This window comes from Vitis vinifera, chromosome 10, assembly GCF_030704535.1.
Source record: "Vitis vinifera cultivar Pinot Noir 40024 chromosome 10, ASM3070453v1".
NCBI lineage: Eukaryota > Viridiplantae > Streptophyta > Magnoliopsida > Vitales > Vitaceae > Vitis > Vitis vinifera.
Genome location: NC_081814.1, coordinates 6,531,205 through 6,547,692, shown reverse-complemented (window position 1 = coordinate 6,547,692; position 16,488 = coordinate 6,531,205). Strand labels below are relative to the sequence as shown.

At 37.4% G+C, this 16,488-nt stretch overlaps 2 protein-coding genes across 2 annotated transcripts; both read right to left on the bottom strand.

Moving 5' to 3' along the window:
* Positions 1-4,458: 4,458 nt before the first annotated feature.
* On the bottom strand, positions 4,459-5,971 carry LOC100243417 (ethylene-responsive transcription factor 12). The gene has a single exon (XM_002279724.4). It carries the CDS (start codon positions 5,124-5,126, stop codon positions 4,668-4,670), a length of 459 nt encoding a protein of 152 aa, XP_002279760.1. The 5' UTR covers positions 5,127-5,971; the 3' UTR covers positions 4,459-4,667.
* A 724-nt stretch (positions 5,972-6,695) lies between these two features.
* LOC100265740 (receptor-like protein 4) lies at positions 6,696-16,234 on the bottom strand. Its single transcript, XM_002279755.5, has 9 exons — positions 15,902-16,234; positions 13,596-14,654; positions 12,662-12,809; positions 9,388-9,459; positions 8,672-8,743; positions 7,892-7,963; positions 7,735-7,812; positions 7,411-7,595; positions 6,696-7,182 (listed from the first exon to the last, which is right to left on the bottom strand). The coding sequence occupies exons 1-9, from the start codon at positions 15,966-15,968 to the stop codon at positions 7,061-7,063; spliced, it is 1,875 nt and encodes a 624-aa protein (XP_002279791.2). The 5' UTR covers positions 15,969-16,234; the 3' UTR covers positions 6,696-7,060.
* Between the last annotated feature and the right edge of the window lie 254 nt (positions 16,235-16,488).

Below are 16,488 nucleotides of genomic sequence, written 5' to 3'. Positions count from 1 at the left end.
TTGATTGGTCAAAGAAAATTCTTTCACATCTTTCTCATGCTGTTTTGACTCGTTTTAAATGTGTTTGTTGAGAGGAAAAAGTGTATAGCCCTGATTATGCTTTTTCATTAATTTGCACATTGTTGTCACACTAGGTTATATGTATATTTACTTTTGTTAGGAATGGGTCGCATTCCAGTGGGCCATACACCCATTTCCCATGATCATTTCATTTGTGACATGATCGAGGCATCTCTTAATCTTTAAAACATATCATCAAATTATATCATTTGATGGGTTGGGGCTCTCCTAGGCGGATCCACGCCCGACCTCGAGATCGGATCGCATTAATGGGTGAATCGATCATGACTGGATGGAAGAGTGCGGGTTCCAAATAAGCATAATTGGGACCATCATACCACACTCATAGACCAGCCATCTAAATAGGTAACCCGAAGTATATTTAGGTATGCTCCAAGACCATCATATCTAAGCAAGTCGAAAGTAGGGACCCCAACCTAAAGGGATCGTTCCAATTGAGCCACCCAACAATGTTTGTATAAAAAAGTTGGCAATGGTTACAATGAGCTAGAGCCAACCCATTCTGCCCATAAAAGGCACACCTGATCATTCCTAATAGCTAATAGAGATAACCCCAGCCAACTAATAGAGATCGTGATATGTGTATATTTCCTAAAAAGTTGTAGTTGCCTAACTAGTCACGCCTCCATGAGGCATCTATATGCTAACATAACTAAGGTTAGGCAGTCAAGGTTGTGGTTACCTATAAAAGGCGTTTAAGCCAGAGCACAAGGGCAAGTTTGTTCATCCCCATACATTGTTTAACTTTCATCTTTTTAGCCTTGTTCCAATAAATTCCAAGTTGTGAGTGCTATGGAGGAAATATGAGCTCCCACCTCAATTATCGAGGAACACTTGGATGGCACCTAGGTTGCGGTTACTATGTTGGATTGGGCTTAAATGGATGATATACATAGAACATTCAAGCAACTTCTTCGTCAAAATGAAGCCTTGTCTACTCAAATCAGTATTGTCATCTAGATCAATTTGACCACATTAAAACCTTCAATTAAGAATGACAATGGAATGGGTGTTTTTGGATACTTATCATGTCTCCGTCCTTAAAATGACGAGTTTCAATTTTAACTAAACATATTTGAGACAGTTTTGAGAATTTTTTTAAAACTCGGAACAAATTTGGAGTGGGTTTGGGTATTGCCTTGTCTCGTCTCGTCCCGATTATATATAAAATTAAATTAAATTAATTTTTATTTTACTATTTTTAATATATAAATAATAATAAAATATTTTTTAATAAAATAAATTATATAAAATATAATTATTTAATTATTTATAAAATATATTTATTTTAATATAATTAAAAAATCTAAAATATATATATATTTTTAAATTTAAAAAAAAAAAGTTAAACGATATGAATGAGAATTATTTTAAATAAACAAAAAAGGGTTGGGATGAGGGCGATCCGTCCCGAACCCATTCCATTGTCATTTTTCCACACATGGGACTCAAATTCCTCACAATTGTCTATGCTCACATCAGTAAAAAAAAAAAAAGATAAATAATGGGTTCGAGCCTTCTTTTGGGCAAGATGAGTCCCTTGAACCAAGCTCCGACCCTAAGATCGGGGCTACTCTTAGAGGCGAATTAGTCATAACTTGACAAAAAGAGTGTGGCTTCTGAACAGGCGTAACAGGACCCTTGTACCACACCGTGGACAACACTACCTATACTCAAAGAAAAGATGAAGAATCCTAAGTATATTGGGTACTCCCCAACCTATGACAAACCGTAAGGGATATTGATTGAAGGGATCGCACCAATTGAGTTTCCGAACAACATTCGGTCAAAAGGTACAATTAAAAAGTTACCAATAGTTACAATGAGTAGAAGCCAACCTGTCCTACCCAACTGTTTTTAACCATTAGCTGGTGCAACCCTAGTCAACTGATAGAGGCCTTGACAAGTTCACGCATAGCCTAAAAATTTGTAACTACTTGACCAATTGTGCCTCCATGAGACATTTGTACATTGACACAATAACCACCAATCCAATCAATGTTAGGCAATTAGCCTTGCATCAATCAACCTCTCCTTACTTGCAAGGGTTTAGCTCACGAGGGGTTTATGTGTTCACACAAGGTCCCGATGAGGAGCCGTTGGACTGGCTCATTAATGAACCCTCATCCAAAAATTCACGCTCCAACACTATATATTCTATTCCGGTACTTACACTTGAATCTATTATTCGATACCTCTAAGACAAACTTTTTCTTAAATTCCTTTCTCTTTGCAATCAATCAAATATATTATTAGCATTTAAAGCTACTATAAACTTTAAAACATTACATGGTTCCATCCGTCAAATGTTACCATATTTTATTCGCTATCACTATCTAAAAGGCCAAAAGAGAGAAGGTTGACCAATAGAGATAAAGGGCCATGTAATCCTCCTTTTATATAATAAGCCTTAACAAGTATTCTAATCAAATATTTAAAATATGGGCCATATCAAATCATGTACATCAAATAATAAAAAAAGTCCTTTATTTCATACTTTAAAGAGCACCTACCTTGAATATGATTTTGTGGCATGTGACTACACGCATATAAGATTATTATATTAACTAGAAAAAATGGTAGACAACACATGCAACTCGACTAAACTTTTTCTCATATAAGAATGTCGGTATTGGATTATTTTCCTTTAGACATAGAAATTAGAACAAAGGAACAAAGACTTAGGTTTGTTTGGAATATAATAGCTTAAAAGATGAATTAATTCATACATGTAAACAACTACCGTAGGTGGGCTCAGGGCTCAGGCATTAGGCAACTCATACCGTAGGTTCCACTAAGATTTCAAAAGTGACAAAATCTTGCTCAATGAAAGGGTCATAACAAATGCATGCATATTGGGATGGAACCAAATTTCTAGCTCGATGAAAGTCATCATGGAAAAATGTATTTTCTACATCAATCTAGAAACTTCACTGATTGACCACCGACTGCTTGGTGCTACTTTTGAAATCCTCCCCCTAACAGCTAGTTGACTTTCAAAATCAAAGTAATAATTTTATTTTAATAATTTCTGCAAATCTTTTGAGATATTGTATGACTGTTGCGAGAGACTTGCAGTCTTCCATACATCATGTATCATTATTATCTTGGGCTCAAAGGTTGAAAAATTTTAAAGATATTTTTAGAATTCTTTATTTATTTATTCATTCATTCTTGGAAATCAAAACTGATTCAGCTGGGTGTAGGTGTAAGGCTACCTCTGAACCCTCAGTGCCTATTATAATAATTATTATTATTTTAAAATCTTTATTTATTTAAATTGGAAAGAATCTGTGAGGAGGATGGATGGATATTTGAAGGCACGAGTGTCAGCTGGAGAGGAAGTTAGGTGAATCTCTCTGGCTCAACAGTGTCAGCGTTGAAACTTTGGAATAATTGAGTGTTTACTTTAATTCAGTCAAAGAAGCTTCCGGAAATGGTTTTGCTGGGCATGTTTTTGGTGGGAGTGAAGTCTCTCAAGACTTTGGAACTTGCTTTCCGTTGAAAATAAAAAGTTGAACTCCATTTTATTACACGATCAACTCTATCGAGATGAAATTTAAAGGAGGGAGGCTTAACGAGTATAGTGGGCGGCGTTCGGCCATAGCTTGTCTGTTTGGATTTGTAGAGAGCACCATTCCCTTTTTCGGGCAATTTTGACAGGAATTGAATTATAATTTAAAAAAAAAAATTGAAATTTCAGCATGAATTCAGGGAAGGGGGGACCATTTTGCTATTTGGCCAAAAGAAAAAAGAAATTTATATATGGGAGTAAAAGCAAAGAGAGATTCCGAGAAAACAGAGAGGAAAGAGCGAAAGTGACAGAAAGCCGGCACATGGACAACGCGTCCATTTCCTTTCATGGATAAATGACGTACTCCTTAAAGGCAAATTATCCTAACCATTCAACATTACACCACCCACGCGCGATATTTCCTTCCATCTCGCGATATCACCCGCGTCTTATCCTTCTCTGCTTTAACTAGTAATTAGCGAGAAAATCGATGTATTGGATAATAGAAGCACCAGCACACGCGCCTACCCCCGGACCCACGCGCCAGCATAGATTCTGGAGTAGGGAACTGCGAACTAAAAAAAGGGGGAATGCTTACGCGCGCACGCTTTGCTTCCCGCACGGCAGTCGACAAGTACAGTTCAGCCGTAACTGAAATGGAGGCCCACTCTCATGACAATGGCGCGTGGGAGGGAAGGGGAGAGTTGCAGTTTTCTTTGGTGGCAAGAGAAGGCAGAGACGATGCTCATCAGCGTTGGGGTGAGTGGGGGCGGACTGCAGAGGCAACGGTAAGATAAAGGGTCTGCAGTAGAAGCATGAGTCATCCATGGGTGTGGAAGTTGAATTGTGGAATCTAAGGGAGGTTTTAGTGTTGAGTGATAAGTGAATACAAAAACATATATGTACATATGATATGATATGATATGATATCGTCGTCTCTAACTCTTTCAAATTGGTTGTTCGCTCTCTCTCTTAAGGAAAATATGAAAAAACGAAACGCCAGGAAAATAGAACAGAGATTACAGATCAAAACGACTCCGTTAAAATGCTACATGGTCAGGGAGAGTTATCATCACAGCCACAACGGTGGAGGCTCGTTCAAGTCGATGGGCAACCCACGTCGGACAATCCCAAAAAACGATGCCGGAGTAGGGACTTCCGGTGCCGGAACCGCGACGGAAACAGTACTGTCAGATTTGGCGGAGGGACCACCCTCGCAGCTCATGTCTTTGAGAACACCCGTCTGCAGAAACTCACCGAGTACGAGGCGGCCGGAGGGCGAGCTCCAGCGGTCGGATGGCGCGTTGAGGTCGAGTGATAAAGCAGTGGCGGGTGCGGGGAAGTTGGTTTTGGCCTTGGCTCCTCTGAGGGATCTAGCTGCACCATCATAGGCTAAAGCAGCCTCTTCTGGCGTATCGAAAGTGCCCAACCAGACTCTGGTTTTCTTCCAAGGATCGCGTATCTCAGCTGCGTATCTCCCCCATGGCCTCTTTCTCACTCCTCTGTAGTGGCCCTCACGAGAAGACGCCATGAGTGAAGCAGAGAGACTAACTCTTCAACACTAGAGAGAGAAAGAGAAAGGGAGGAGCTCCGAGAGGGAAAGAGAGAGAGAGAGGAAGAAAAAGAACGAGAGAACTGTGTGTATAAAAAGTAGAGGGCCCCACTCAGTCTCCCGTAATCGCCGGCTGGACGGCCAGGCCTCTCCTTTAAATAAACAAATCAAAGCCCCAAATCTAATCCCCTCTCTCCAACTGACTAACATCTCCACACTCTCTCAACCACCGGATCCTCATCATAATCCCACTAGTGATGCGAGGCACAATCCAAGGGTCCACAGCAGAGGAGGATGGTACACGTGAGCAGTAGAGGAGAGGTGGGGCCGCAGAGGAGCAGAGCCGCCGCCTGATTAGACGTGTCGCAGGGGCTGTCATGTGACTACTCTCCGCGCCTGGGTGACGTAAGCCCTACACTTGTGTACGGCGCTAATGAGCGGCGCCTGACTTCTTTTTCTGGTTTACATATATATTTAAAAATGATTTATATATTTGGGTGACTGAACAAATATAAAAAGGGAGAGTGATGATTTTATTCTATCAGAAAGCAGAAGGGGTACGGGGGTGTCGTGTCGGATAGTAAGTGGAGGATAGCATTTGTTTTGTACAGAGAGAGAAGAAAGGGGTGGTGGGTTGTTTTCAGAGAGGCTGCACCCACCCCCACGTGGAAGGTACATACGTGGTGTCGAGTTGCAGGAGACAGGCGAGTTGGGTCGTCCCGAGTTATTTTATCTGCCGTGTTCACTCGGTTGGGCACCCACTTACCTGTAACTCCGGACACTCCCCTGCATTTAATACACATTTTTTGCCTTAATTGTTTTCATTCAATAACGCTCCCAGGACCACTTGATCCACTATCCTACCCTTCTAGAATTTCTTTTTCCTTTTTTCCCCCCTTTTTTATTTTTTTAACTTGAATGATGTCTAAAACCTTCAACTCTCCTCAGACCCACAATCTAACTTTTTTTTATTTATTATAATGACAAAAAAGAGAAGTATGCACGTACATGCAACAAATAAAAATATAAAAATCACAGACCACATTCTATATTTTTTATTTTCATTACCATGGTGTCTATCCAGTGGAAGACTTCCATGAGCATTGATATTACTCAAATCTTGAGGGAAGCATTGGATAATTTGCCTGAAAAGAGGTTGGGACAGGTCCTATATTCATTCCATTAGAAATTAAAGACTTTTCATAATAGGAAAGTTTGGAGGAGAAAGAGGACACTGTATATGTCTGTATAATCAGTACCCCATAAATATGCTACAACAAATATAGAATTTCAGCTCGTAATGGGTCCATGATGAATTTCAGCTCCTATTTACTTGGATGCGTCACTCTCTTTTTTGTATATATATTTTGCATATTTTCATAGTTTTTTTACACCACAGCAACCAAGAGCTGGTTCAAGAGTATTTACATACATAATACAGAACCAGAGCAACCAAGTGCTGGTTCAAGATGCGTACAACCTTTTTGAAGAGCCAACAGACCGCCCAACTTTTTTTCAAATGTATTAGTTCATATAGAGAATCAGGGATTGAACTAAAAAAACTGATTAGATTTCTATGTATTAGTTCTTTAGCACTCGTTAAACACTTTTGGCCAATTAGAAACGAAAAGAAAAAGAATGGGAGTAATATACAAGATTTTTGTATCAGCACAGTATTGTTCCATCGAGAGAAAGTATCGGACTTCAGAAGTGACTCCACGATAAGGGTGGACCAGATTTTGAAGGAAAACGAGGTACGTATCAAGGCAGAACCTGAGATCAAGATGACCTGCTGTCTTAAAATCAAACGGGATTAAAAGGAGGCTTCATGTTCCAAAACACACCCAGAAGTCAGTCACCAGAGAAGGAGCAATTTGGACCAAGTCGGACTCCTGGGTGGGGGGGTTGACTGATCAAGAAAGCAGACTAGGTCCATTCTCAGCCGCAGTTCGAGCATTGTCATGACCATGAAACCTACCCATTTGCACATCACGCGCAAAATGGGTCCTTGCCTTTGCGTAAGGAGCTTCTCTTGCTGCACAAAGACAATGGAGGATATTAAAAAAACATGATACAAATTGGAATAGTGTGGTGGCGGCTGCTCTACTATTCTAGCAAACCTTTCATAATGACCACTATTTTCTCATCTTATCTTGTTGTTAAAACATAATTATCCTAGGGTTATTTTCCATTAACTCAAGTTGTAGCACCATTACTATGCTACAGGGTAAATTTTGTATTAGTTTTCTATGGATGTCTTTACCTGCTGAAATCCTCTGAGCTCTCAGAATATTCTCTCGCCTTTTGCACCAACAAATAGAACAGATAACAAGGACTAGCAATGCCACACATCCACCTAATGCAATGCCGATCTTCGCTCCAACGGAGAGGTGGGGACCGCATGTACGTAGCCCCGGTATACCACAAAGACCTGCATTATCAGTGAAACTGGAAACATCTACAATAAGCATCTACTGTGGAAGAAGTAGTAGCATATAACTAATTCACTTTTTCTTTCATGCCTTTTCCATAATTCTATTTTCAAACCAAATATATATTTTGTAGACCAAGACTAGTAGTAACACACTTGAAGCTAGCTCTGTGCAAAAGCCGTCCTCCAAGTGCAGAAGGGACTCTTCCAGATAGAGAGTTGCCATTTAGACTCCTGCAACAGAATTACTTACATTGAGAAACATTTTTTATATTCTCATTTTTATAAGCTATTAGCTGCTGAAAGATCTTACAGCTTCCTTAATGATGTCAACAGTCCTAGGCTTTCTGGAATTGATCCATTGAAAGAATTGTAGGATAGGTCACTGCAAATCAACACGTGTTAAAGACATTATGTTAGTGGATAAAAGTAAATAACACCATAAATAATGGAATGGATGTGTATATGTTTATAGTTATCCAGAAATTAAGCCTTGCATATTGGGATCGTACAACTTCATGTCAATGCAAATTTCGATCTTCATGAAAAATTTCAATCGGTATCACACTTACAATGATTTATCCTAATATGACAGAGTAACCATTAGTTTTATTGCTTTCATTCTTTTTCTATACATATAGGAGCACCAAAGTTTCATCTATATTTCAACCCTCTTCATGAAAATACCATTTTCCCTGCTAAGCCTTTGTGTGAACACCCTGTGTTCGAAGGAATGTCAGGTACAACACTTCATACTAGAGCCTTTTAGAACTTTATCAACAAGCCCACCAAGCTGATTAGATTTCACATGATAAATGCCTGCTATATCATTTAAACTTTGGTTAAAGGCGAGGCACCTTACTTTGCAATATATCAGCTTGTTGCTTTCACAAGTCCTCCCTCAAAGGCAAAATGATCTCAACAGACGTAACTTATAAAATTCTACTGGCAGAGTAACAAATTTTAATTCATGCAGCTCTTTTCCATGTACAACAAAATATTACTTACGGAGATTTTCATTTATTTACAGCATTAAAACAAACACAATAAATATGGTGCAAAAGCAGATAAATCATGATAAAATTGTACTTACAGTATTTCTAAGCCAGCTATTGATCCAAGTGACGGTGGAATAACCCCATGAATTCTGTTTCCACTCAAGTTTCTGTAAATGCACAAAAACAAATATGAGAAAGAGACATCAAGCCAAGGAGATGCTTTTAGTGATAGATAGTTTGGAACATGCTTAATGTCTATCATTGTCTACAGGAACAAGCAACAATAATATTTCACAGAACATACAGCAAGTACAATTTTATTCATATCTTATTACTTCATCAAGGTTATAGGAAAAATGGGTTTCAAAGGATATATGTCAGTTATAGGAAAGTTGGGTTTCAAAGGATATATGTCAGTTATAGGAAAGCTGGCTTCCAAAGTATATATGTCCTTGCAGTAGGAAACAAAAGCAACCATTATATCATAGATATTGAAAATATTTGCTTATGAAAAATGAATCTAATTGCTTCTAACCTCTGAAGAGGCATACTTGGTACTACTTTGATCACAGCAACAATAAGTCACCAATATGATCATATGAAAATTACTAGTTCCTATGCTTCAAATTATTATGTGCTCTTGATGTCTTACTCAAGTGGCAAGGGGTTGGAGTGGGATAAGGGAGGTTCCAAGCTTGATTCCAAAGTAACAGTAAATTAAAAAAAAAAAAATTCTAATTCCAAATATCAGGCAAAGAATGCACCTTAATTTATCACTCAAAGTGAATGAGAACTTCTGTTAAGAACTTACATGCTCTGTAGATGGCGCAATTGGGATATATCATTCGGTAAGAAACCCCTCAGGCCCTGGTTGTCAAGACCACTGTCCATGAAGAAGCAAAGGTATAATTACTTAAAAGCACATAAGCAATAGTAATGGAAATGATATCAGCTTTTAATATCTTAAACATTAAATAAACCATCGGTTTACACTTTCTTGAAGATATTTTCCTTCTAGAAAATGTTGTTAACTAAAACCAAGAAAATATATGATAATTTGATCCCTTAATTTGCAAATAAAAATTTCCCATTGTATTTATTCATCCATGCATACAGGAACAAAAATTGAGGTAATGATGAAGAAGTCCTAGTGCAGAAAAAGCCAGAATCTGGATTGGGTTGATCAGCTAAATATAGGAGAGAATAGGCAAGCAAAAATGAAGCACCATGGTAGGAGCAATTTACATGGTTCAGTGCCACTAGGCTACATCCATGCAAAAATTCAACAACAGAGTTTGAATATCATGGTTCAACAAGAGAGTTCCAATATCATAAAGATGTTAACCATGGTAATCTGGATCACAGACATAGAGAGGTCAACAGATCTATTGAAAACTCATTGGATTTATTTACAATACACTCTTTTCAGAGTTAAACAACCTTTCCCAACCTAGTCCCAATTGCATAAATAAATCAAGGTTGGAACTAGATCAACTGATTTTGATCAAAATATATCATGACTTTTCTGAATTCATTTAACCTATTTTTTAATAGTTATACAAAATAAAAATAATTATATTGAAAATCCTTTGCCCAAAATACCCTGGAAACTCATTTAGGTGAAAAGCATTATGAAAGCAAGGCAAGTTATCAAAATGCCCACAACATCATCATCCCTGTTAAATTCCCAATCAAGAGTTCACCAAATCTAAACAATAATTTCCAGTGTCCCCAGTGCACCATTTGTACCTTCAACTAACCATTCAGAGTCTATCAATTAGGCACCTATTGGATACACAAATTCACTAGCATAGGGAGAGATCACAAGGAACACAAAGATACACCCAATTCTATGAAAGTAGGAGAAGATGTGTTGTTGTTTAATCATGAAGAGTAGTCGTGCAAAAACTCACAATCACAACATAGTATTATTTAAATACAAAGCTGTTGAAAACATTTCCATCTTAATTCTTTCCTAAACAAGATTTGGACCATACGGTACTCTAATTGAGACTTGAAAGTGTATGGGTGGTGATTGTGATGGGTATTGCCTAAACTTGTTCAACAAGATTAAAAAGACTCTTTTCCACATGCATAAAACTAAAATAGTGTAATGTAATTAATATCCATACAGAAAAATAAAGGTGAAGAATATTCAAAACTGTGCCATCTGTTGTGGTATCAAAGACTAAAATATCTTTTAACAAGGGCCACATGGCAGCACACATTGCCCACTTTGCTGAAAATCAGGCCACCCCCAAAATTTGGCAGGCTACGGGTGGCCATGTATCCCAGAGATCCCCTTAAGTTATTAGATTCTATTATATATATACGTTGGCTGATTCAAAAATAATTATCTGGCCCCCAAAGCTTTGAATCATTCCATATAAATCAATAAAATAAACACACCACTCTCCACCTCCAGAAATCCCCAAGGTAAAATAACCTGGTTCCCAAACAAGCCCCAAGGAGAACTAAGTCACATAACAAAGTATCCATCTTTTGGAAAATCAATTTGCTTCATGCTGCAATCAATCATGAAACCTACTTGCTTTCATAGCAATAGATAGAAAGGATTCTGGGCAAAGAGAAAAAGTACAAATAATTTTATTTTTGGATGGGCAAACAGAAGATATATTAAGCAATCCCTAACAACAACGGGCACACCAAATGTACACAGGCAGTATACAAATAGATTTATTTATGGGATTAAGAATATAATACAATGGAGCAGTAACTAGCGATTCTGGAATACATTTCAATCATATTTGGTTCAAATCAAAGGTCCATTAAGTCGTTTTGCAGTGGTTTGAATAAGCTAACTTCCTCAGGGACATTTCCCACAAAATTGTTGTTTTGCTTACAATATAGTTTAGAACTATATATACTGTAGGATCCACAGGTATTAGGATATATGTGATCTGGGAGTAAAGCAGAATGTATGACATGCAATTCAGTAAAACAAGCAATAGAAATGGAAAATGGTGAAAAATGATGGAAATAGTTGCCACTAAACCCTCCCTCTCCCTAAAAGAAATGAAAAGTTAAAAGGTTTAAAAATTAATAAAAATTACAAATTAAAAAGCACCTCTCTGAAATATTTGATCAATCATCCGTAAGGAGGAGATTAAAGTGGAAGTTGCCCATGAACTACAGGAGGAAAAATGAAGTGGAGAGAAGCTTATGTGCGTTGTTTGACCAAAGAAAAGCTTTTTTAAGGCAACATTCTTTGTGATATGAAATGCCAGTAGTTTTAAGAAAACAATACATCCATGAAATAAGTAACACTGAAATGAGGAGCTCAGGATTGATAAGAGGCAAGATAGGATGAAAAAAGAAATAAAATAATTTGCGATAAACTAGAGATAGCACATAATCAGGATAAGACAAAAGAAAGTGAGTTAAGATGGTGGGGGGGAGGAGGGGCCTGCGCTATGAGAAGAAAATGATGATTTATCACTTAATTGATGTTATAACTCACTGCATATGACCTTAGATAGAGCTAAATAGTGAAAATGAATCATGTAGATGACACTAAACAGTTGGAATAAGGCCTCACTAGAGTAGAGAAAAACCAAAATAGTGAAGCAGAATATAAATGGCTGGCCCAATAGTTTGGGAGAAAGATTTAGTTGGCTTAAGTCAAACTGAAAAAGTTGAGAATTGTTTTGATTTTTAATAAAAAAACACACAACATCCATTCTTCTTATGTTAATCTTTGGATTGTAGTTAAAAATCAGGAGCTCATATTTAGATCTTTCACAAACAGTTATGGACCAAATCAGTTGAACTGACAAAAGATGAGGTTGATCAACAGTTAGGTGTCCAAAATGATTCTCAGGTCATGATGGTGTAATTTGTAAACTTATATGATGTATCATAACCATTTTGGCAAACCATATGTGCAAAAATAGAATCCTTCCCAATAAGCTTATCCCTTTCCAAATATTTCCCACATGTGGTCTATTAAGAGAAAAGCCATTCAAGTTCATACAAAGATGATATGCCATGTACGGAAATAAATGATCTTAGAAAATCATAAGTGAAGAGAGAATGGTATGTAAGGCAGAGGATTAGGAAAGTACAGTCCATCAATGACCCATTTGCGACTGCTACTGTCAAATAAACAATCTGCTCCACTCCATGGATGTTGTTGAGGAACACAAGGATCACCATTCCACCCAAAACGAAGAGGAAGCCCCAATCCACTTTTTAATTTCTGCAAAGCCCTAACTAGAAAAAAGAATAATGATTAAATTAGTAACAGTTTATATATCTTTCAACTTCCAGGGTTCATTATTTAACATGGACCATAAACTAAAAGCAAATAAACATAGGAAAAAGGGTCTGTGACATGGTTTCTATCAAACAATCAAAGAAGTTTGTAAATTGTAATTTTGTAAAAAATTCAATTAGAATTACAATTGCAAAGTGAAGCAGATCTCTACATGAAATATGACAAGTCATTCAGGGATGCTCTTTACTGATCAGAAAAAAAGAATCAGGGTTGTTCCTTACACTTTCATTATTCCATTAATATTCAATAAATACTAGCATGTCTTAACAAATGACAAAACCCTCATCAGCACCATGTTATATCTTTAATCAACTACATCTGACCCAATTATTTATCATCAAAAAGCATTTTGGAATGCATGCCATTATAGAACAATGAATCCCAATGATTCTGAAAAAGATCAAATAGCCAAGCAAATGCTTATAGTAGCTCCTTTTCCTGGACTGCTATCTTGACTACCTATCAGGGGTGGCTAATCCATTTATCAACTGTTGATAAGAATCAACATCTACGTTGAGCAGTTAAGGAACATTAAATACTTACCAAATCATGATATATGTTTGTGTGAGGGTTTATCAAACACATATATATAGATTAAAGAATGAATGAGACAACAAATATCCCTTAAATTATGAGGACAGCTAGCCTCATGCCAGTGATAAATATTTGTGAAAGTTGAAATAAACTTAAATATATGATGATATGGAGGATGGCATTTGTACCTTCATTGAGTAAAGTCTTAGACTCAGCCAAAAGAATCTCAAAAACCTCAATGGCACTGACAATGGCATGATTGCCTTTCGTAGGGTGCATGGTTATTGTCAGAGTCCTCCCATCAACAGCAACTGTTGTGTTCAGTACAAGAGCACTGTAAAGATCCCCACTCATCTTGACAATATCAACATCTTTAAATGCAATATGACCATTTATCAGGATGTCAAATACCCTTTGCCCTACACCAGTGACTGACTGATCAATCTCTGCAAAGTGCAACCAAATCGAGTAGTTTCTATTGGGATCCACATCCAAGGTATATTCCAAATCTGGCTGATTATCAGTACTAACAAGTGCGCTCTGATAAAGACCTTCTGGATAAAAGTTTGGTGATTTTGAGGCCTGCTTGATGCTGGTTTCAACAGAGAGAGGGTGATCAGAATTCTGACCGAAAGTAGGAAGGGAATTCCAAAATCTATCACCACCCCAATGATTGCCACTATAATCTACACCAAATTTTGACTGCTTAGCACCACAGCTCACTCTTCTGGCTGTCCTAAGGATTATCCCTTGACCCAATTGTGGTCCAAAATTGTATGCTTTATCATCAACCTGGAGAATTTCAATTGAAAGGATTGCTGGATCTCCATGACCAGTGCTGTGGAAGCAGAGAGAGACAGAGCCATCAGTAAGAAACACAAGGGCTTCAGCAAATACTTGCTCGTTATCACTGTTGCTCCAACCTGAACTCAAAGAATAAATTTGAGTTCCCTCTACAGAAACATCAAATAGAGGTTCACTGTCAAAACTAGATTCATTAACCAATCCAAAGAATACTCTCACTGAATAATGCCCCTTGGGCACCCTATTGATAATGTAGCAATTTTCAGGACCTTCCGATAGAGGAAAATAGCGGAGAGTTTTAAGAGGAGGAGAGATGAAACTGGGAGTTGTTGCATTAGCAGGTATACCACCTGTGTACGCAAAATCCTTATACCAAAGTGTATTGGTTGGTGCGGTATGGACATTTTCACGAGCTCCACAGCTTATGCGCATAGCATATGGTGCTGCAGTGTAGAATATCGAATTAGAAATACAATGCCATATATGAAGGGAATATAAATAAATAGAAACACAAAAGTTAAGTTGAATCATCTCATCCTCTGGCCTGCTTTAGCACAAAAATAAAAACCTGTCACTTGAATGTTTCATAAACACTCAAACATGCTAAATTCGATGGATTCTGAAAATCTTCATATGCAGTTTAGATGTCTCTAATTCATGTGTAATGTACAAGTTACATCTCAAATTTCAAACTTTGTGCAGAGCTGTCTTATAAAATGAAACAAAACTTTAATGTGCCAACAAAGCATAAAAATAAATAATCAACAAAAAATATCTGGAAACCACAAAAAGCATTACCAGTTGAGTCCACAATAAATACAGAATGCTCTGAATTTCTTTACAGCTAGGGACTAAGTGGCTGAATACACATTAATCCTATTTTTGTTTTTGGTAGAATTAAAATTTTGAGAGTCTGAATTTCTTTTCAGTTAGGGGCTTACTGGCTGTATACAAATCAATTTTCTTTTCTTTGATAGAACTAAAATTTTGAGAATCTTTTAAGAAAAATGTTTGATTGTTACATTTTCATCCTCTTTCTTTTCAAGATTTGACGGCAAATTTTAAATTGGTTTTTTTTTTTAAATAAGTGAAATGGAACCACTGAACATATTTCTTCAAAAATATTCCATAATTATGACTTAAAATGAAAACAAAAAACAAAAGAACAAAAAAAAACAAAAAATCCAAAAGCATTTCCCTTACAAGTCCTCACTTACCATCTGTTTGTTTTCTGAGGAAATGGAGGAAAGCAAAAGATAAACAAAATGTTAAAATCTCAATTCTTATACTCGCAACTATTTTTGTTTCCAAGACACATGAAAGAATTAAATTCAACTAAGGCAAATTGTTGTATCAGGCTTAGTTTATTGAAGCATTCCATTTATCCGATCATGATTAATAACCAGAAATCAGATTCAAAACTCTGGTTTCTTTTCTTTTTACTACATTTTCTCAGCAAACACACAGATCTAACCTATCAACAGTCACGCTTCCGCTCTTTCGCCGTACAACTTCAAATCAAGCTCAAAATCACTCACTCAACCAAAACCAAAAAAGAAAAAAAAAAGCCAAAGATACTTAAAAGCGATTCAAATGGTAGTGACATTCACTTCCAAACCCCTAAATACTCAGATCTTTCAAGCTCGACAAATCAATCAAATAACAGAGAGAGAAGCAACAGCATTTTTACCATGCCCAGAAGTAGGAGAGAAAGCTGATGAGAAGGAGAGAAGCAGCAGGAGAAGATGTGCGAACATCGCAGCTTCGAGATGCCTCTGTCCTGGCTTTCCTCTCTCTAAAGCCTCAATACCTTCCACTCTATCCTCAATCTTTTCTGGCTTTTAGAGAGATAACCGTGAGAGAGGGAGAGGACGTGCACGCGCAGTAGCACATGTATAGTTGGGATTCCATTTTCTTCGTTTAGTTGACTCGTGAAGAGAAAGATGTTCGTCTATTAGTGAGGTCCATTGACATTGATGAACTCATCATACCAGATCATCCAGGAGGAGGATGACTACAGACTGACACGGTGATATCTAATCAGAAAAAAAGAGTGTACGGTAGGATAAGCGGGTGCACGGTTGGGCACATGAGCCTGCGCCATAACTCATCAAGTGAGAAATTTCTACTTCCAGTCATGTTTTACTGCTTCACTAAATAAACAAACTGACAAGGGAATGAGCTAAAATGACTTGAATGAAGGCCCTTCTAGAGAAATCAGATTAGTGGACCACTAATTCTACTTTTAATCGGACGGTTAACGGGGGAGAGATGTCA

Bases quoted from the DNA above. Each gene is read 5' to 3' on its own strand.
- LOC100243417 (XM_002279724.4), bottom strand. From the start codon at position 5,126: ATGGCGTCTTCTCGTGAGGGCCACTACAGAGGAGTGAGAAAGAGGCCA.
- LOC100265740 (XM_002279755.5), bottom strand. From the start codon at position 15,968: ATGTTCGCACATCTTCTCCTGCTGCTTCTCTCCTTCTCATCAGCTTTC. The intron at 12,810-13,595 runs GTACAAATGCCA...TCTTTTTTCTAG, and splicing joins TAAGACTTTACTCAATGAAG to TTAGGGCTTTGCAGAAATTA. The intron at 7,596-7,734 runs GTGTGTTACTAC...AGATGTTTCCAG, and splicing joins TTGCACAGAGCTAGCTTCAA to TTTCACTGATAATGCAGGTC.